The sequence below is a fragment of the Erpetoichthys calabaricus genome, chromosome 6 (genome assembly GCF_900747795.2).
Source record: "Erpetoichthys calabaricus chromosome 6, fErpCal1.3, whole genome shotgun sequence".
NCBI classification, from domain to species: domain Eukaryota; kingdom Metazoa; phylum Chordata; class Cladistia; order Polypteriformes; family Polypteridae; genus Erpetoichthys; species Erpetoichthys calabaricus.
Genome location: NC_041399.2, coordinates 201,338,636 through 201,360,686, shown reverse-complemented (window position 1 = coordinate 201,360,686; position 22,051 = coordinate 201,338,636). Strand labels below are relative to the sequence as shown.

At 40.5% G+C, this 22,051-nt stretch overlaps 1 protein-coding gene across 1 annotated transcript in view; it reads left to right on the top strand.

Moving 5' to 3' along the window:
• Positions 1–22,051, top strand: part of svila (supervillin a) — a 249,514-nt gene that overhangs the window by 31,710 nt on the left and 195,753 nt on the right. The window contains exons 3-5 of the mRNA XM_051929021.1: positions 2,905–2,993; positions 13,685–13,742; positions 17,009–17,163. Coding sequence (XP_051784981.1) covers positions 2,905–2,993; positions 13,685–13,742; positions 17,009–17,163 — 302 coding nt within the window. The remainder of the gene's footprint in view (positions 1–2,904; positions 2,994–13,684; positions 13,743–17,008; positions 17,164–22,051) is intronic.

Genomic DNA, 22,051 nt, shown 5'->3' with positions numbered 1-22,051 from the left:
CCATGCCACCTTCTGCCTGAGGTCTTTGTAGGGTCGCTCTTCGGATACGTGGGTGTTTTGAGTTCCAAATGAATGAGGTTATGGTTGAATCTAACTGTTTAAAAAACGATTTATTGATATATATTGGAATGTTTTGAAATAAAAAGAGAAGTTTAGGAAGGATATTCATCTTAACAATGTTAATTCTTCCGGCTAGAGTGAGATGAAGGGTTGACCATCTATGCAAGTCTTGCTTAATTTTTTCCATACAGACGGCAAAATTTTGTTGATAAAGAACTTTGTTTACTTGTGATATTTACCCCTAGGTATTTAAACTGATCTGCTATGGTAGAAGGTAGGGTGTCTAATCTAATATTATATGCTTGTGAATTCACTAGAAAGAGTATACTTTTATTCAGATTAATTCTAAGACCAGATATCTTTTGAAATTCTGTTAGTGCTGTTAAAACAGCAGGGACAGTGTTAGCATGGGCTCCTCAAAGCAACTCTCCAAAGATCTGAAAACAAAGATTGTTCAGTCTCATGGTTTAGGGGAAGGCTACAAAAAGCCATCTCAGAGGTTTAAACTGTTGGTTACAACTGTAAGGAATGTAATCAGGAAATGGAAGGCCACAGGCACAGTTGCTGTTACACCCAGCAGCTCTGGCAGGCAAAGAAAAATACAGGAGTGGCATATGCGCTGGATTGTGATAATGGTTACAGACAACCCATAGATCACCTCCAAAGACCTGCAAGAACATCTTGCTGCAGATGGCGTATCTGTACATCGTTCTACAATTCCGCGCAATTTGCACAAAGAACATCTGTATGGCAGGGTGATGAGAAAGAAGCCCTTTCTGCACTCACGCCACAAACAGTCGCTTGTTGTATGCCAATGCTCATTTAGACAAGCCAGATTCATTCTGGAACAAAGTGCTTTGGACTGATGAGACACAAATGGAGTTATTTTGTCATAACAAAAAGTGTATTGCATGGCGGAAGAACACCGTATTCCAAGAAATACACCTGCTACTTCCTGTCAAATTTGGTGGAGGTTCCATCATGCTGCGTGGCTAGTTCAGGGACTGGGGCCCTTGTTAAAGTCGAGGGTTGGATGAATTCAACCCAATATCAGCAAATTCTTCAGGATAGTGTTCAAGCATCAGTCACAAAGTTGAAGATACGCAGGGGTTGGATATTCCAACAAGACAATGACCCAAAACACAGTTCGAAATCTACAAAGGCATTCATGCAGAGGGAGAAGTACAATGTTCTGGAATGGTCGCCACAGTCCCCTGACTTGAATATCATCGAAAATCTATGGGATGATTTGAAGGAGGCTGTCCATGCTCGGCAGCCATCAAATTGAACTGAACTGGAGAGATTTTGTATGAAGAATGGTCAAAAATACCTCCATCCAGAGTCCAGACACTCCTCAAAGGCTATAGGAGGACAGCGTCTAGAGGCTGTTAGGTTAGCAAAAGGAGGCTCAACTAAGTATTGATGTAATATCTCTCTCTGTTGGGGTGCCCAAATGTATGCACCTGTCTAATTTTGTTATGATGCATATTGCATATTTTCTGTTAATCCATTAAACTTAATGTCACTGCTGAAATGCTACTGTTTCCATAAGGCATGTCAGATATTAAAAGGAAGTTGCTACTTTGAAAGCTCAACCAATGAGAAACTAAAATCCAAATAGTTAAGAGGGGTTCCCACACTTTTTCATACGACTGTACTAGACGTCATGTAGTATATGTGTACCAAATTTCAGGTCAATAGATCAAATGGTTTGTGAGCTACAAGTGATTTTAAAATCATGGACAAACGGACAGCCACGGTAGTGTGTTTTTTTTGTGTGTGTGTGTGTTTTTATACAAAGTCTTCCCTATCAAAACACTTACAATCCAGCAGTCATAACGCAGTGGTTCAAAGTCAAGTGTTCTCCACCCCGAAATTGATGCTAATATTAGAGGTGGGGGTTCTCAATTACGGTCGTGGAGGTCCACAGTAGCTGCAGGTTTTAATTCCAACCAATTTCACAATTAGAAACCCGGCCTAGCAGAAAATGACACTTGGTATTTAATTCTGTGGCTTCTTAGTCCTTTCATTCTTCAAAGACAAATCTTTATCACATTGTAGAATTTTCATTTGCCGAGCATGTTATTCATATGTTTGGTGGTCCTGAACAAATGTATACCTCCTTGGTCTTTCCGTTCTCTCATGTTTATTTCAAACCATTTTCTTAACACAGATATGTCATGTTGCATAGGCACAGGCTTAAATGGAAGCACGTTGGTAGGAGAGCTTCTGGTTCCTTTGTCATTTGTGACTCATTGATGGCTGGTTAAGATAACAGGCAACCATTAAAACCTCAGTGTAGCTGTTTAAAGCAAAAATAGGCAATTAAGGATTCTGAGTCATAAGAAACTTAACTAAAACTAACCACAAAAATATTGACTTAGTAGTAAGTAAATGGGTTCTATTTAAGACTTTAGTTGAAGCAAAAATCTGCAGACCTCCAGTACTGAAGTCAAGTAACCCTGAATTCCTTTTACAACTTTTTGTGACCTGTGGGTACATAAGGCAGAAATATGAAGACGCCAAGATTTGTCAAGTGCCAATGAATGTGCTTCTGCCCAATTCATACCCAATATGTGATCGGTAATACCCCATAGGTCATACCCATTCATATTCCTGCATTTGAGTACATTTGTCGGAGTGAATCCATAATGTTCTTAAAAACAAACTATTAAATATCCTAGAGGGAAGGAGCTGGCTTCATGAGTAAGAACAGTTTGAATTGTCATTTACAGTACATCTATCAACTCTAAGTATAAATTCTGATTTTATTTTTTTATTTTTATTATAAGATTCTTTCTCCAAAAAAAAATGTATTCTAATGTATGTTTATTTTGTTTTTAGCTTCCAGAAAGAATTTTCATTTGACAATGAAGATTTAACAAAGGTTACCAAGGAAATTGATGCTAATCTTTTGGCTGTGCTTCCTAAAGGTTTGTACAATCCACTTTTTAATAATTTTAAGGATTTATTTAAGTAAGTGACTACTAATGCATGTTTTTTTTGACTGAAGAAGCACAAATACAAACTAATCTGTAGGCCTTTTTACAAGTAGAATGGCTTTAAAATATACCTCAAAGTTTTATCCCGATGGATGGGAAAGTTGCACACACGTTGTCTTTGCAAAATATGAAGATTGAAATTTGAGCTTTATTTAATGTTGCTGTCACACAGTTTCATTAAAACAATCTGGAATAAGCAAGTCATGTTTTGAAGGTCCCTAAAGTCTTACTGTCTGCCACACTACTTGGTCACTCATTCCATGTCTCTATTGTTCACTGTGTGAAGAAAAAAAACTTCCTAATGTTTGTGTGAAATTTACCCTTAAGTTTCCAGCTGTGCCCCCATGTTCTTGATGAACTCATTTTATAATAACAGTCTCGATCCACTGGACTAATTCACTTCATAATTTTAAACACTTCAGTCAGGTCTCCTCTTAATCTTTTGCTTAAACTATAAAGGCTCCGCTCTTTTTATATTCATAACTCATCCCCTGTAGCCCTGCAATCAGCCCAGTCGCTCTTCTCTGGACCTTCTCTAGTGCTGCTATGTCCTTTTTGTAGCCTGGAGACCAAAACTGCACACAGGACTCCAGATGAGGCCTCACCAGTGTGTTAAGCTTCAGCATAACCTCCTGGGACTTGTACTCAAGTTTTGATCCGTCCTTCCGTGAGAACCCTAAATACAAAGAGGACTATTTCATTTATGTTAGGTAGAATGCCCAGAGGGGACTGGGTGGTCTCGTGGCCTGGAACCCCTGCAGATTTGATTTTTTTTTTTTTTTTTTTTCTGCAGCCATCTGGAGTTTTTTTGTTTTTTCTGTCCTCCCTGGCCATCGGATCTTACTCTTAATTCTATGTTAATTAATGTTATTTTAATTTCTGACTTTCTCTCTTATTTTTTTCTTCATTATGTAAAGCACTTTGAGCTACTTTTTTGTATGAAAATGTGCTATATAAATGTTGTTGTTGTACTCCACACATCAGGGCGCTATGTAACCTGACAGTCTGTTGGCCTTCTTCATGGCATCTGAAAGCCATGTGGTAGTTGATAGCGTTGAGTTCACTATGACTCCTAAATCCTTCTCATGTGGTGTACTTTTGATTTTCAGACCTCCCGTTGTGTACTCAAACCTCACATTTGTATTTCCTAAATGTAATCCTTTATATTTACTGCCCAGTTGCTCTTCTCTGGAACTTCTCTAGTGCTGCTATGTCCTTTTTGTAGCCTGGAGACCCAAACTGCACACAGGACTCCAGATGTTATAAAGGAGTTATAAAGCCTGACCAGAACCTCCTGTGACTTGTACTGCACACATCAAGGCGCTATATAACCTGATATTCTGTTGGCCGTCTTTAATGGCTTCTGAACACTGTCTGGCTGTTGATCGTGTCGAGTCCACTATATGGAGTATTTTCAGTTTTTCAGACCTCCTATTGTGTATTCAAACCTAACATTTTTTACTTCCTAAATTGCCAGCAGGTTAATCAGTATTAACCCACACAGTTCACATTTTGACTTTCATTCGGTCTAAGGTCCTGTTTTATATATTGGTTTAATTCATAGTTCAGTATGGCGAGTTTTGATCATTTATTCTTCATCTGGTATTTCTGTACCCATACAGACCCTTACCAGGACCAGGAGTTGACCACCATGCTGGCTTGGGAAATTTTAATTTTGCTTTCCGCAATACTCCACTCCCACAATTAAGTTTTGTGTTTTAAAAATCTGTTTCAGACATCAATCCTAGTTACACCTACAGCAGTATATTTTATAATAAGACTTGTTGTCCTGAATGTTTGGCTGGCAATTTCAGCGGTAGGGCAGGGTCCTGAGATGCTCTTGTGAAAGTCCAGAGCTATTTGCCACCCATCTGCGGAGTAGCTAAAGTTTTATTTCAGTATTAGCTGGAGCTTCTGTATGTCAAGGTAGGTGGGGTGGGGTGGGTTTAGCGGGGGGCCTCCACTATTTAGAGTTTATGCACAGCGCCCTGCAAGGCCAGTTTCTTGGTTCTAGGCTGCTGTGTCCTCACGTGTAAGTAAATCACTATTTTTTGTCCTTGTCTTTGCATTTAATTACTCTTTATTGTGGTTAAGGTTGCTTCCGTTTCATGACGATTTATTCAGCAAGGCCAGCAATGCGATATGGTATTTATTTTTTTTTCTTAGAGGCCATTTCACTGACTGCTTAGATTGTTGTCATCTAATTTTTGAAGATGGCCACATTGCTTTCTTTTGCTTATTAATTGATTAGCTGTGTGTACATATCCAAATGAGGACTTCTGCTATTTCCGTTCATTCTCAAAGATTTGTTTCTGACAGATGACATAAAATGGACTTCAGTTGCGCATGTTGCAGAAAAGTCAGTTTCTTAAATGTACACATTTATTTTTTTGGTGCAGTCTAAACTTTTGTAATATTCAGTAATTTGTTTGTTTGCTTTGCACAAAAGCACATATCTGCAGTGCATTTCCATGTTTCCAAAGATGGAGGTCTGAAATGAAGGGACACGTTTAGGGTGACAAGTGGCTTTGATGACTGAACTGGGAAACTTGTGCAAACTATCTAAAGTGCAAAAAAAAAAAAATGTAAATGTATGATAAAAATTCAATTAATAGTCAAAAAAGTTTGATAAAATTACCCCTTTGTCCTAACAAGTAGCTGAGACAACAGCCAATAGTGCACTTATAAATATTAGAGCTGCTGTTCGATTTAAAACAAAATGAATTGGGATTAATGGAACAATTGAAGTTTTTAACCTCCTTAGCGTTAGACACGAGCGCCACTCTGGCGGTAAAACCAGTGCTAAAAGGGTTAATCCCGAGTGTCACTTGGGCCACTAATATAGATGCGTCTCACGTAAGGCCCGGGGGATTACTCGGGCTGTGAAAGGGACAACATCTTTAGTGCCGAACGGTACTCTGGCAATGGTGTAGACTCATCTTCTGGCCTCATAATGACGTCTCGCAAGAAAGTCAACTGTGGTCAGTGAAACCGAAAGGGATTCTGGGAATCTGAAAGTGACGCTCGTGTGATGCAGTGTGCTGTTCATATTCGTATTACTCATCATTATTTTTATTATTGTAGTTTGTACACTTCTGATTTTATACTTTGTGTTTTATAGGAGAAAGATGAGGTTTAATAAAAATGTCGTTTTTAAGCCAAAAAATGCAACATTTTTGTGTTTTTGAGAAAAAAATTAAACACTAGGGAGGCTATTATCCATTTAAAAACTGTCCTTTTCGATCTGAGCTGTGGACCCAGTATACCACAGGAACTGATCGATTCTTCCGTGTGTCCTCTGCTGTTTAGCTGCTCAGACATGAGTAGCACCTGCACCGTGCTGTTCCAGGTCAGATATCCCTCCATGGGCAACCCAAAAAGCTCCGCGGCAAATATACTCGTGGCCAGGGACCAGTCAGACCCACTGACTTTGTCTTGCACTCAAACCTATACCTTGACAGACTCTTGCATCGTTTCACTGGTACATTTGCATTAGCAGACATCACCGCTCATCTTTTTTTTTTTTTTTTTGTTTACAGTCAAGGTGTGAATGCAGCGTAATGGCAAGGGGCGCGTGTCAATCTGCAACGTTAATGCGACACTGAACTGAAACTCATTCACTCTGTTTGTGTATCGGGTTTGCTTTGAATTGTTCTCCTGTTATTCTCCACTCCATGAAGATCTAGTGTACATACAAAACACTGTGTACGGTAATACGGCTCAAATCATGTCCATTTCTGATTCAATAAAGTACGCTGTACTTTTTGTTCCAGTACAGGCCAATCCCGTATTACAAGGGACGAGGGGCGACTCCACTGGTGTGTGTAGATGGAAAAAAACACTGTAAACAATCTTGTGCCCTTAATAGACTAGGATTCATTTGGCGATGTTTCAATAAGTGTGAAGTGTAATGAAGTTTGACTAGACTGAATGAACATATTTAGAAGTTGTCAAAAATGTGTTAATCATATCCTTTACGTGATTAATCGGGAGCTTTAACAAATATATAAAGCCCCAAAAAATTGAAGCTTAACTGTATTTTTCACTCTTGAAACTTTCCAACTGTACATAAAAAAAACTTTTCACTTGGATTTTAAACATGCATTTGTGCCCGTGTGTGTGTGCAGGTTTTTAATTCATTTAACAATTGCCAATTGTTTTTGCTACTGAAATGACAGTTTGTTTTTGTTCTTCTTCTAAACCAGTGGTCTCAAACTCCGGTCCTGGAGGGCTCCAGTTGCTGCAGGTTTTCATTCTAACCTTTCGCTCAAAGCAGCCAATTTCAGTCATTGCCACATTGCACTGCTTACAATACGTGTTGCTTTGGTGCCTACTTTTCAATTGTCTGTTGCTGCACTTTCTCACATATATTATTAGTGTGTACTGTAGAGAGACAAGTCACCCGTTTGCCATCGTGCCATGCCACTGCCACCAAATTTTCTGCCCGCATGAAAACTGTATTGTCGCCTCTTTTCATCTTCAGCCTGTCTGGCTTCAACTTTGAGGCCATGTGTCTCCTGTTCACCCTCACTGTGCCACAAGCTCCAATTCCCCTGCTCTGTAGCTCCATGAACAATTCAGGTGATGTATAAAAATGGTCCATGTACACAACATGACCCAAATGTTCATAGCCCTGAAGCAGCTCCAGCACAACCTGACTTGTCAAGGGACCGTTCTCTCTTTGAAAGAAATACATTCCTGTATATGTAATTACTTTCAGGCAGAAACCAGTGTTTGCTTCTGCCAGTACAAAATCCTTTATGCCATACTTTGTGGGCTTGTCTGGCATATATTTGCAGAAAAAAGGTGTCCCTTTTATTTTGTCATAGATTCATGCACAGACAAATCGCAGCCAGGCTGATAAAATTGTTTCTATGTTGGTTCCACAATGTCAAGCAGGGGCTGAACTTTATGCATGGCGTTATAGCCTGGCTCACCCCTTGGGATTTGCTTCTGTTTATTACAGAAGTGAATAAAACTTTGCAGCATCACATACCTATCATCACGCTGCATAACCTGTCCAAAGCCACCAGGGGACAAAGCACGTTTGGACCAACGCTCCCTGAAGTTATATCACCAGTTCTGTCCCATCTCTATTTGTAATGCCACAGCGCGCTTCATCTCGTCTTTTGTTGTGGGTTTACACTTTGAAAAATGAGAATGCGATGGAAGCGCAGCCCGCGATTCAAAAAATTTCTTTGCCTACCTGTTTGTCTCGTCTGACAGTAGCTGAAAAGCAGCATCAGGAGAGAGCAGCCTGAGGTAGTTCAGCAGCTGGTGATCTGTCGTGTCCAACAGCAAGCCATGCCATCTTGTGAAGTCCGGTAGCCAGTTCGGCTCCCACGGATCAATGTCTGGGTAATCCTCCCACACGAACCTTGCCATAGATGCATCGGATGCGCAAATTCGCTCAGCTGGCAGCGGATCAGCTGGCGCGGCATCGGCTGGTGTCCGATCAGCTGATGCCGGCTTCTCACTCTCTTGTTCGATCTCCTGATCACTGTCAATAAAATCCGATTCTGAAAAGTCCGACGCCGCGATAATGCGCAACACATTGTCTGCCGAGTGTTTTCTTTTCTGCACTCGCTTCGCTCCCTTGTGACATGTCGATGCCATCTTGCCATTGTTTACATTTCGCAACTCACGCAAACGCAAGGATTAGTTGCCGAGTCAACGAGTCTAGCATTCCTCCAAGCACAGAGGGAATGCCTGCGACGTGACAGTGAGTTTTGTCGCCATTAACAGCTGATTGTCGCCCTCTATCCCTGGATGTCGACTTTTGTTGACATTCGCCCTCAACACCTCCTGTCAACAAAAGTCGACATCCTCCCTAAAAGAGTTAAATGGCAACCAAACAGAAATGAAATGTGAAGTGAGGGAGCCAAGAGAAGACCAACTAAGTTGGGGCCTCAAACTCCAACCAGCTGCTTCATGAGGTGCCGGGTCTTGTCGTCAATTAAACTTTAATTCTTTCTTTAATTCCATTTCTTGTTGTTTCTCTCCTGGTGCATTAGCAGGCATTTCTGAAATTGTTGATTTTCTCTTTTCTAAGAGCTCTGTTAAAATTTTTGTGGACCTGAGCAGATCAACATTCCTGAGACCTTCATCTTTATTTTCAGATATTGTATGATGGACACCAGTTGTTTTGGCTCATTTCGTATCTCATTATTGTTTGGCTGCTAATTAAGGGGTTTGAGTCTTCAAGAGCAGGTCAATTAAAATGAGTTCAAAAGAAGTTAATTAGCAGCAAAAACGGGTCACTCAGTAAGTAAAGGATTAGAATGAAAACTTGCAGCCACTGCGAGCCTCCAGGACCGGACTTGGCGACCCCTGTTCTATAGGTTGTTTACTGGTTGATTGCCGATTCCAAGCTAAAACATAGAAAGCCATATATATAATTGTTTCATTAGGTGCCGATTCTTGTTAATTAAACCTGTTCATTAATTCCATGTCTTGTACAATGAGAGGAGCAACAATAGCAGACATTTATGAAACGGCGCTGTTAAAATGATTTGTGGACCTGAGCAGATCAACCTTCCTGAGACCTTCATCTTTCTTTTTCAGATATTGTGTGATGGTCACAGCTTGCTGGTCCTGTTTTGGCTCATTTTATATCTCGTTATTGTTTGGCTGCTAATTAAGGAAAAAGTAACCATTCAGGGGTTTGAGTCTTCAAAAACAAGTCAATTAAAATGAATTCAAAAGAGGTTATTTAGCAGCAAAAACTGGTCACTAGTTAGAATGAAAACCTGCAGCCACTGCGGCCCTCCAGGACTGGAGTTTGAGACCACTGATCTAAACTATTTAGGGCCCAAAGTTATTTTCTTCATTGGCCGCTAATTAAAGTAAATGCAATTAACAAGGAGCTGTTGATAATAAAGGAATCAAAAATGGACCTGTGTCTCCATCATTAAAATACTGTTTCAGTAGGGGAGGGCAAACCAGAAAATGTCCTAAACATTTTATGTGTCCGAGTAGCATAGCTGATCTCAGATAAGGAAACTTTTACTTACGTGCCATAGAATTAATTGTTACTGACAGGAAATATTGAGTTCTACTTAATTAAAATGAAAACCGGCAGCCATCCGGGACTCCCACAGCTTAGACTTTAAAAGAGGCAGACATAATTTGGATTTATTGAAAGGAAATGAAGCATTAAGAGCCAAAGACCTTCCTATGTCCTTTTTCTCTTGATAGTATTAGTCAGATTATGGATGACTGAGTATGCTCTATTAGAAAATGAGCGCCTTATCTGTCTTGCTGAAATTTCCATGTGGCTCAAGGTTTTGGTGATTGGCACAGTCTGTCCTGATCTCTGCGTATGGAATGGAGTGATAATCGGTGCAGTGCGCTCATATTTCAGCCTGTCCTGCAAGAAATGTTTTCTATATTATACACTGATCGGCCCCAACGTTAAAACCACTGAGCGGTGAAGTGAATCACATTGGCTGTCTCGTTACAATGGCGCCTGTCAAAGAGTGATAGAAAGCAAACGGTCCATTCTGGAAGGTGACGGTTTGGAAACCGGAAAAATGGCCAAGCGCAAGGATGCGAGTGCCTTTGACAATGCCAAATTGTGATGGCTAGACAGCTGGGTCGGAGCAACTTCAAAATAGCAGGTCTTGTGGGGGTATTCCTGCTATGCAATGCTTAGTACTTACAAAAAGTGGTCCAAGGAAGGACAACTGATGACGGGGTCATGGGTACCCAAGTCTCACTGATGCGAGTGGGCAGCGAAGGCTAGCCCGTCTAGTCCGATCCCACAGAAGAGCTCCCGTAGCACATAATGTAGTTATTACATTATTATTATTGTATTGTGTCTGAACACACAGGGCGTCCATGCTTACTGCTTATGGGGCTGCGTAGCCACAGACCAGTCAAAGTGCCCATGTTGACCCCTATCCACCACTGAAAGCACCTACAATAATGGAAATGTGCACGTCAGAACTGAATCATGGAGTCATGGAAGAAGGTGGCCTGGCCTTAGGAATCTCATTTTCTTTCAGATCATGTGGACGACTGGAAATGGTGTGTGTCGTTTTACCTTGGGGGAGAGATGGCTACAGGATGGCAGCAACAACAACATGTATTTCTATAGCAGGTTTTCATACAAATGATGTAGCTCAAAGTGCTTTACAAGATGAAGAAAAAATAGAAAAATTAGCCAATACTAATTAACAAAGAATAAGGTCTAATGGCCAGGAGGACAGAAAAAACAAAATCTGCAGGGGTTCCAAAGCCATGAGACCATCCAACGTCCACTGGGCATTCTACCGAACATAAATAATGATCTCAATCAGTCCCCAGGGATTCAGGCTTCATGTGGAAGAATTAGATGATGATGATGATGGTCATGTGGACCTCAGGCCTTCAATCCGTCAATGTATGTACTGTACGGTGCTTTGATCATGTGGTGGCGGCGGTGCAGATCACCACCACCACAGAAAACCGGAAAAAGAAGAGCAGAGAAAGTAGGGGTTAATACAGAATGTGGACCCATGGGTAAAAAAAATTCAATACATATACAGAATATTAGGGTTATACTAAAATGAAGCTATGAGAAAGCCAAGTTAAAGTAATGTGCTTTTAGCAGTTTATTAAAGTGCTCCACCGCATTGGCCTATCGGTCAGCTATTTCAGACTTTAGGTGCATAACTGCAGAAGTCCGCCTCACCACTTCTTTTAAGTTTAGCTCTTGGAATTCTAATCGGACACTCATTTGAAGATCTATGGGTACAATTTGGAGTGTAAGGTGAGAGGCATTTCGAGATTTAGAATGGAGTGAGATTATTGAAGGCTTTAAAAACCATAAGCAGTAATTTTAAAGTCGGTTCTAAATGGCACGGGTAACCAATGTAATGACGCCAAACAGGGCTGTGGAGTTGGAGTTGGAGACAATTTTGGGTACCTGGAGTTGGGGTCGGAGTCGGCAAAAATCTACCGACTCCTAATAAATTTAAATGAAAAAAAAAAAAATACAGCAAGTTCAAATGTCCCATTTTACAAACAACAGTCCTAATTCCATACTTCTCTGTTGTAAGAATAAAGCCCAGTGCATAGTTGTGTTACTACAAGTGTGAAGTTCAGCTGAGCTATTCTACAACCTGACATTCACATATTATAATCTGAATTATGGTACATTACAAAAAGTGTTTTCATTTTATTTGACTAGGGGGCTCTGCCCGCTTCGCTCGCCCACCCCCAGGTTTGGTTTACTGGATAAACAATTTAAAGAGATTATTTTCATGGGAATTGTTTCATATGGCAAGGCAAAGCTCTCAATTTACCAGTCGATCTATGTTCCTACCCTCACCTATGGTCATGATCTATGGGTAGTGACCGAAAGAACGAGATCGCGAATACAAGCGGCTGAAATGAGTTTCCTCCGCAGGGTGTCTGGGCTCTCCCTTAAAGATGGGGTGAGAAGCTCAGTCATCCGGGAGGGGCTCAGAGTAGAGCCGCTGCTCCTCCGCATCGAGAGGAGTCAGATGAGGTGGCTCGGACATCTGATCAGGACACCTCCCTGGTGATGGTGTTCCGGGCACATCTAACTGGGCGGAGGCTCCAGGGAAGACCCAGGACACGCTGGAGGGACTATGTCTCTCGACTGGCCTGGGAACGCCTTGGGATTCTCCCGAAGAGCTAGAAGAAGTGGCCGGGGAGAGTTAAGTCTGGGTATCTCTGCTCAAGCTGCTGCCCCGCGACCCGATCTCGGATAAGCAGAAGAGGATGGATGGATGGATGGATTGTTTCATATGCATTGTTTTTCACTTTTGTAAACACAAAATTTGTCCTTTATTTCCTGCCCCGGGCGTGGTTAAATCTTTCTCGCAGGATGTTAATGCTGCTCGCGTTGTGAAATGGGGGGGGGGGGGGGCTGAACGCATGCTAAGGAGATGCGGTCAGATCAGCTGTTTTGGGGGGGAAAAAAAAAGCTACTCACTAAGATTGGCAAGTCAGAGGAGGCAGTGTGATTCTCTGGGCAATGCTCTGTCAGGAACACTTGGGTCCTAGCATCCATGTGGATGTTACTTTGGACAAGTACCATCTACCTAAAGATTGTTGCTGACCACATGCAGTCCATCATGGCATTTGTATTCCCTGATGGCAGTGGCCACTTTGAGCATGATAAAGGCACCCTTGCCACAATATACAAATTGTTCATGAATGGTTTGAAGAACATGAGCAAGAGTTCAAAATTCTCCAGATCGCGGTCTGATCCGAGCACCTGTGGGATGTGCTGGAAAAACAAATCTGATCCTTAGAGGCCTCACCTCACAACTTACAGGACTTAAAGGATCTGCTGCTAACGTCTTGGTGCAGATACCACAGGACACCTTCCGAGGTCTTGTGGAGACCATGACTAGACAGGTCTGCCGTTTTGGTGGAGTGAAGGGGACCTACACAGTATTGGGCAGGTGATTTTAATGATGTCGCTGATTGGTGTATTCTGAAGACTTGGATGGCGCAGTGAAGTGTAGTCTTTAAAAACTAAATTTAAATAGGAGTGATTTCAAATATCTTACTTTTGTTTAATCTTCGGTAGAGACATTTTTATTACCTAATAGTATGCTTTGTGGAAAACATGGTGCTGTAACTATTTTTGTTTTTCTTTCTCTTAGTATCTGAACTAAGGAAACGATTTGAACCTGTAAGCCAAGGAACTTTGGAAATGAACAGGTATACCTGTAAAACTTAATTTCCTCTTTAAATATATTACGTTTTTTTTTTCCCCACATGGTGTGTCCTATAAAACTAGTGCCATCAATTCGTTATCAGATCCACGTTATCCATTTTTTGGTGATGGGAGCTGAAACCTATCCCAGCACCATTGAAGGCAAGGCTGGAACCAATATTAGTGGTGCCAGTCTGTCATAGGGACACACACACACTTGTTGCCTCACTTTTACATGGTCAGTTTGAAGTTGCCATTACTAAGACACACACTCGCATTCAAACTCGGCCCAGAGTAAGAGCTTTGCAGCTGTGAGGCAATAGTGCTATCCTCTGTCTCATCATGTCGCATATAACATGAATAAATATGGTCAGTTGGTACAATTTAAAATTTGAATTCTCTCCATAAATGATTAGGTACAGCAATACCATGAAATACAGAACAGATTTCTGGGTTAAATTAATAACTCTCCATATTTCTTGTCTTTAATAATTCTTCAATCTCATTAATAGCATTGGCTGACAAAATTCGGCAAATATGCTATGTCTGCTGGTAGTCTTGTTTGCTGAATATTTTTCTGGAATTTGCTTAACAGCTGGCTTAGACAAATATTTTGTCCAAGTTCCCCATTATGCATTGTGAAGCCAGCGTGACATCACAGAGCTATAGCAGCCATGTGCAGAGCTTTCACGCATGCTTAATGGAAGATTGCTGCCTGATGTGCTTCAGGCATGTGTGATGTTAAGACCCAATCCCACCAGATTTGTGTCCACATGTGTACAAAAAAAACCCCAAAAACTTGCACTATTTTAATTTAAGGGGTGCATTAGCTGATCATTTCTAACTTCTTTATGGTGGGGAGTGTCTGCATAAATAGATCGAAAACAATAAAAGACTTTATAGCTGCACCCAGTGACCCAACTTCATACAATGGAATGAGCCAGTCCTATGCCACCATATAATATATACAATAGAAAAGGGATCACTATTTTGTACTTGTGGTTATTCTTCTACCCGTGTCTGTTTGAGGTATGGTGGCTCAGTGGTTAGCACTAAGCCTCACAGCTCAGGTAGCATTTTCTGGCCGCAGTAATTGATCCAGTATTGGTGACAGATGCTTCCCAAGTCCACTGGGATACCTAAAAGACCACTACACCGTGTTAATTCACTCTAAATCAGTCCAGTTCCTCCTCCTCCTCCTCTTCCATTGACTTCAATGCAGTTTGCGGAATTTGGCAAAGTTCACCAACACTTCCGTGATTTTGCTAAAATTGCAGTAAAGTGAATTCTGCTGTGTTTGCTCATCACTACTCATTAATAAAGTATCTACAGCTCTACAGTTTGAAGTTGTGATCAGTGGTGTTGATTGAGGATAGTGTGGATTTAAGGGTTACCATACTCAGTTTCATGCTGTGAAACACTTTCAATGGAATAGCAGCTTAGACCTACTTTTGTTCAGTGTACATAAGATCTTGGACAGATTAAGATTCACAAGCATTTCCACCATATTGACATCTTTCATACTAAAATGTTAGAGTGTCAACTGAATTTTGTTCAACAGTTGACACGTTTTCAGTGCTGAAGTAAAGGTAAGCCATATTAATTGGAATGGTGTATTTCAAATGTAAACTGCTGTACATTTGTACAGGCTCCCTCAAGTTGATACGTGAGGGATTCATGGAATTGAATTCTCTCTCTTTCAGTTCTCACTCTTTCTCTCATATAGTGCCTTTTAGTTTGTGTCTCTCTTCTATAGTGTCTTTTAGTTCTCTCTCTCTCTCTCTCTCTCTCTCTCTCTCATATAGTGCCTTTTAGTTCAGTTTCTCTTGTATAGTGCCTTTCAGTTTTCTCTCTCTCTCTCTCATATAGTGCCTTTCAGTTCTCTCTCTCTCTCTCTCTCTCTCTCTCTCTCTCTCTTATAGTGCCTTTCAGTTCTCTCTCTCTCTCTCTCTCTCTCTCTCTCTCTCTCTCTCATATAGTGCCTTTCAGTTCTCTCTCTCTCTCTCTCTCTCTCATATAGTGCCTTTCAGTTCTCTCTCTCTCTTTCTCTCTCTCTCTCTCTCTCTCTCTCTCTCATATAGTGCCTTTCAGTTTTCTCTCTCTCTCTCTCTCATATAGTGCCTTTCAGTGTTCTCTCTCTCTCTCTCATATAGTGCCTTTCAGTTCTCTCTCTCTCTCTCTCTCTCCCTCTCTCATATAGTGCCTTTCAGTTCTCTCTCTCTCTCTCTCATATAGTGCCTTTCAGTTCTCTCTCTCTCTCTCTCTCTCTCATATAGTGCCTTTCAGTGTTCTCTCTCTCTCTCTCTCTCTCATATAGTGCCTTTCAGTTCTCTCTCTCTCTTTCTCATATAGTGCCTTTCAGTTCTCTCATACTTACAGTGCATCACTTTTTCCACATTTTGTTATGTTACAGCCTTATTCCAAAATGGATTAAATTCATTTTTTTCCTCAGAATTCTACACACAACACCCCATAATGACAATGTGAAAAAAGTTTACTTGAGGTTTTTGCAAATTTATTAAAAATAAAAAAATTGAGAAAGCACATGTACATAAGTATTCACAGCCTTTGCTGTTAACCTCAAAATTGAGCTCAGGTGTCATCCTGTTTCCCCCGATCATCCTTGAGATGTTTCTGCAGCTTCATTGGAGTCCACCTGTGGTAAATTCAGTTGACTGGACATGATTTGGAAAGGCACACACCTGTCTATATAAGGTCCAACAGTTGACAGTTCATGTCAGAGTGCCTTTTGTCTCCCTCTCTCTCACTCATATAGTGGGTTTCAGTTCTCTCTCTCTTCTATAGTGCCTTTCAGTGTGTTCTCTCTGTCTCTCTCTCTCTCTCTCTCTCTCACTCACTCACTCACACATATAGTGCCTTTCATTGTCTGTCTGTTTAATGTAGTGTAGAAAATCCCCATTTATGCTGAACAAAATGGAAGTAGTTGTTGTGCAGATGGATGTGTTGCAGACCAGTATCTTTGAACTGGATTGGAGAGAGAAAGACGGAAACAACACGGAGATGTAATTGCATTGGAATGAGAGATCCTTTAGAATGGTGGGCAGGTAATTGGACTCTGTTGCTCAGGCGATGTCATCTTCCAGACTCTGAGAAAATTTCATGGCCTTTGGCCAAATCCCACTTCAAGGCTACCATTCCAGTTCAAAATTTGAGTGTTCCCGCACTCCATCTGGAAACTTCCGTCTCATTTACAAATGTTGGGAAGTAAGGGAATTTTGTTTAATTCCTTGTATGCTTTAAATCTGTACAGAAAGGAGAGAATTGCCAGGCGTTTGGAAGGTATTGATAATGAAACCCAGCCCGTTCTACTACAAAGCTGTGCTGGTCTGGTCACCCATCGCCTGCTAGAAGAAGACGACACTCCGAGGTACACCCGGGCCTCTGACCCTTGCAGCCCTTGCACAGGTAGGATGCAATCACTTGTTTTCTTTTGCTTTCTTTTGTAGTTAGAAACACAATGTTTTTATATTTAGTAATAAATGTTGTCCCTGCTAATTTTAATTTTATACTGTACTAATGTTTATTCATATTCAGATTTTTGGTGCTAAGAGGAGGTGATTTATAGGAACAATACTGCGTTTTGTATACACACTCAAAATTGTGACAAGGAGAATAGAATAACTCGGCTAAGGCAGAAATCTGATTTCTTAAAAGCCTCCGTTTACATGTGAGGGTCCAATTATGGTGTTAAAAAAACGTGCTAAAAAACAAATTAATCCTCATCAATGGCTACTGTGAATCTGGAAACAAGCATGGAGCCTGTGTCTCCGGAGCAGTGTGGGGAAAGTTGCTTTCAAAAGTAATTTAGTTGCTTACAAAAATGAAAATTAATGTTACATAGTTAGTTACTATAAAATGTAATACATTACAGTCTGTGCATTTTTTCTTTTGTATGAAAAACACATTTGACTGGCCAGCATTTTTTATTAAATGTTATGCACAAATGTGAACCTTCATCAAACTGACCAGTAATGCAGCCAAATCCATGATCCTCTTCTTGTATTTTCAAAATGTTTAGTCCTTCATGCGTTATGAAGTTAATAACCTGGATCCCCTTTTTAAATCTTCAACCTAAGCCCCTAAAGATGTGTAGTATGAACGCTGCACCGTCCATCGCGCTGTATTTCAACACGCTTCTCACCTGAAGAAGGGGCCTGATTTGCCTGAAAAGCCTGCGTATTGTAATCTTTCTAGTTAGCCAATAAAAGTTGTCATTTTGCTCGACTTGTCACTACATTCGTAGTGGCTAACACGGTACAACACCCTAGTACTAAACACATCTCTAGAAAAAGCTGAATTAAAATTAAACTAACACTTTATTAATTGGTTTCTGTTATCGGATTGCATGCGGCACACTTTTCTGATTGCATATGTGATTGTGCCCTGCCAAGGAGTGGCATGCTGGTACATTTGCTTCTTGACTGGTTATCTAAGTTTCGCTACTTTTATTTCAATAAAATAAGTAGTACTTCATTACTCGTTACTTTAAAAAGTAGTCGGACTATGTCACGCATTTTTAATTTTAACGTGTTAATTCCAGCACTGCTCCTAGTGATTTGTGCTCTTGTGCTTAGCACCGTATGTTCAGCACATCAATATCACTTAAGTGATTTCTCAAATGTTGTGAAAATATTTCAATTGGGAGTCGTCGTCCTGTTATGGTCCGCATATTTCAGGATATTTATCTTTATTGTTGAAAAGGCAATATATTATTTATGTGTTGTATCCCTTCAATTAGTTGTCTTCCACCTTGATTTATTAGTTATTGTGATTGGCCTGTGCTGAGTGGGAACTTGGCCAATCACAGGGCTTCGCTTTGAACATTATAGATTAGTTTGGTGGCGTCTGAGCAGTAGAGTAGGAGCCTTGTTTAAAAGTATAAGTTTGGAAGAAATTAATAAAAAGAATTTGGACATCTTCATCCATCCCTGATTGGATGTGTGCAGTGGTTGTAATTTAAACCCGAACCATCTTAATACTTCACTACGTTTATGAATGCTTCCACTGTTTGCTACCGGATGTGTGTGTGAACAGATTTGTCCAGACTGTGAAACCCGTAATGTAACTCGATTAAAGGTTTATTTAGCTAAGTAAGAGTTACTTGATAATAATAATTCTTTACATTTATATAGCGCTTTTCTCTCAACTTGAAGCACTCTCCACACAGGGAGGACGCGGGAAGCGAACCCACAATCTCCTTACTGCAACTTGCACAGAAATCCATGTACAGTATGTTTTACCGATTTTTTTCTCAATGACCAGTATCCCGGTATCTCTAACCAGAATTAGGGTATACGTGACATTTTAGAAACCATTTTTCTCTGCATAGCCAGGTTATTAAAGTGCATGTAAACTTATTCAGTGGGATGCGGTGAAAGTATTAAAGGCAGCTTGACATCTAGGAGTTCAGGCTTGTGGTGCTTGGCCAGTTAAGTGATTAAAAATATTAGTTGGATTGACGTAGGCTTTCAGTATTCAAAGATCAGGAAGATTGATTGTAGTGCAGTTAATAACAAGTAGAGTTAAGGTTTAATTGAAAGCCGTAAGTATAGTCTAGAGAGCATTGGAATGTTGATCTGGTAAAAGGATGTGACATACGATTTGGGCTCATAGTCAAGATGAGGACAACAGAAGTGATGAGTACCAGGCAAGTGAAAAGGCTGTCAGGTGAAGCAAAAGTATGTTATGAAAGTGTGCATTGAGAAAGTTCTTTAAGGGTAAATAGGTGGTCTTCAGGGAAGTGAATCGTATGAAGTAGAATGAGTGATAAATGGGGAGAGTGGACCTTTTGAGGTGGATTTGGATCTCTATGGAGACTTTTTCTAAGATCTTTGCTGTTCATAATGGCAATGAAGGTTGGCAAGTAGAAGAGCCCCATGGAGGATCTCCCCATTTCTTATTTTTTTTTTTGGTCTTGTAGGGTATATGTTTTAAATCTGATGGTCTGAGATACGTGTGGAGGTTTGTAGAGGCAAAAAGGATCGGTGTGATAAGAAGAGATTTGCCTGGCTATGGTGAGGAGTTACATGAGAATGGGTCTTCATTGAAGTCCTCCTATAAATGTAAAAAATGGAGGAAGAATAGCTGGCAATGGGGACTTCATTTTGTTCTATATACTCATGGACTTTTTAATGTATTTTGCTTACCTGGCAAGGAATGTGTGTTTCAGTGTTTTTGTTGACACATTTATAAAAAAAAAAATATCAGTTCTACAAAGGCTATCGTATTGATGTGTCATATCCACAATTACCTCTGGACTTTCATTACCGATTCATAATGAATGAATATGCCCTCCTTAAAGAACAGATGTAAAAGAAATTACAACTCTACTCTGATCATTTAATGTTGTGGTTAGAATCTTAAACACAGGTTTGATATTTCTACACAACCAGAAGTGAAAAATCATTTAAGTATAGAACATTAGAACACTCTAGACAACAACAGGTCATTGAGGCCAACAAAGCTCACCAGTCCTATCCACTTATTTCTTCCAAAAAAACATCAAGTCGAGTTTTGAAAGTCCCTAACGTCTTACTGTCTACCACACTACTTGGTCACTTATTCTCAGTGTCTATCGTTCTTTGTGTAAAGAAAAACTTCCTAATATTTGTGCGAAATTTACCCTTAACAAGTTTCCAACTGTGTCCCCGTGTTCTTGATGAATTCATTTTAAAGTAACAGTCTCGATCCACTGGACTAATTCCCTTCATCATTTTAAACACTTCAATCAGGTCACCTCTTAATCTACTTTTACTTAAACTGTAAAGGCTCAGCTTTTAATCTTTCCTCATAACTCATCCCCTGTAGCCCTGCAATCAGCCCAGTCGCTCTTCTCTGGACCTTCTCTAGTGCTGCTATGTCCCTTTTGTAGCCTGGAGACCAAAACTGCACACAGGACTCCAGATGAGGCCTCACCAGTGTGTTATAAAGACTGAGCAGAACCTTCTGTGACTTGTACTCCACACATCAAGGCGCTATATAACCTGACAGTCTGTTAGCCTTCTTAATGGCTTCTGAACACTGTCGGGAATTTGATAGCTTAGAGTCCACTATGACTTGTAAATCCTTCTCATAAGGTGGACTCTCGATTTTTCCGACCACCCATTGTGTATTCAAACCAAACATTTTTATTTCCTATGTGTAATTGTTTACATTTACTGACATTAAATTTCATCTGCCACAAATCTGCCCAAGCCTGTATGCTGTCCAAGTCCTTCTGTAATGATATAACGGATTCCAAATTCTGCTAATCCACCTATCTTGGTATCCTCTGCAAACTTAACCAACTTGTTACTTGTATTCCTATCTAAATCATTTATATTTATTAAAAATGGCAGCGGCCCCAGCACTGCCCCCTACTGGTCACCACTCTTCGGCCAGTTCTGATGAGGTTCCTCACACCATCGCCCTCTGCTTCCTGTGTCTGAGCCAATTCTGTACTCATCTACAAACATCACCCTGAACTCCCACTTCTTTTAATTTGATGCCCAGCCTCTCATGTGGCACCTTATCAAATGCTTTCTGAAAGTCAAGATAAATAATATCATCTGCTCCACTCTGCTCATATTCTTTTGTTGCCTCCTCATAGAATTCCAGTATGTTAGTAAAACACGACCTCCCTCTTCTGATCCCATGCTGACTGTTCCTAATACCTTCTGTCCTTGCCAGGTGTTGCTCCATCTTATCCTTAATAATTCCTTCCATTCATTTTCCTGTGATCAATATTAAGCTTACTGGCCTATAGTTGCTTGGATCTGCCCTGTCACCCTTTTTATGTAATAGGATGATATTTGCCATTTTCCAGTCCTTCGGAATCTCTCCAGTGCGCTCTCCAGAGGATCAGTGATGACAAATAGCACCTAAAGCAGCAATTTAATTGTGATGACAACTGGCACAGCAGGTTACATACAAATTACTGCAAAATCCTGAGCATATGGACGCATTTCACTACAGCTGGACATCTTGACATTGGGTCAGATCCCCATGCATGATGAATAAAGTGGATACAAGTGGAATTTGTAAAATGCCAAATAGTGTTTCATGACACGTCTAACTGCAACCCTGGTGAGGCAGTGATCTGTAATTGACAGGAAGCAGACTATACAGGGCTACTCAAAATGAAAGAGCAGATTTCAAAAATTTATTTCAAACAGACTGTGCAAGACAGAAAAACATTCCGCACATCACTGGATATAGGAAAGTTCAAAATTTGGTCCTTGAGGTTGCATGCACTCAACATGGTCTCTGAAAGATGTTTGTCGCGCTACACATGGTGTTCATTTCTTGCCCCACA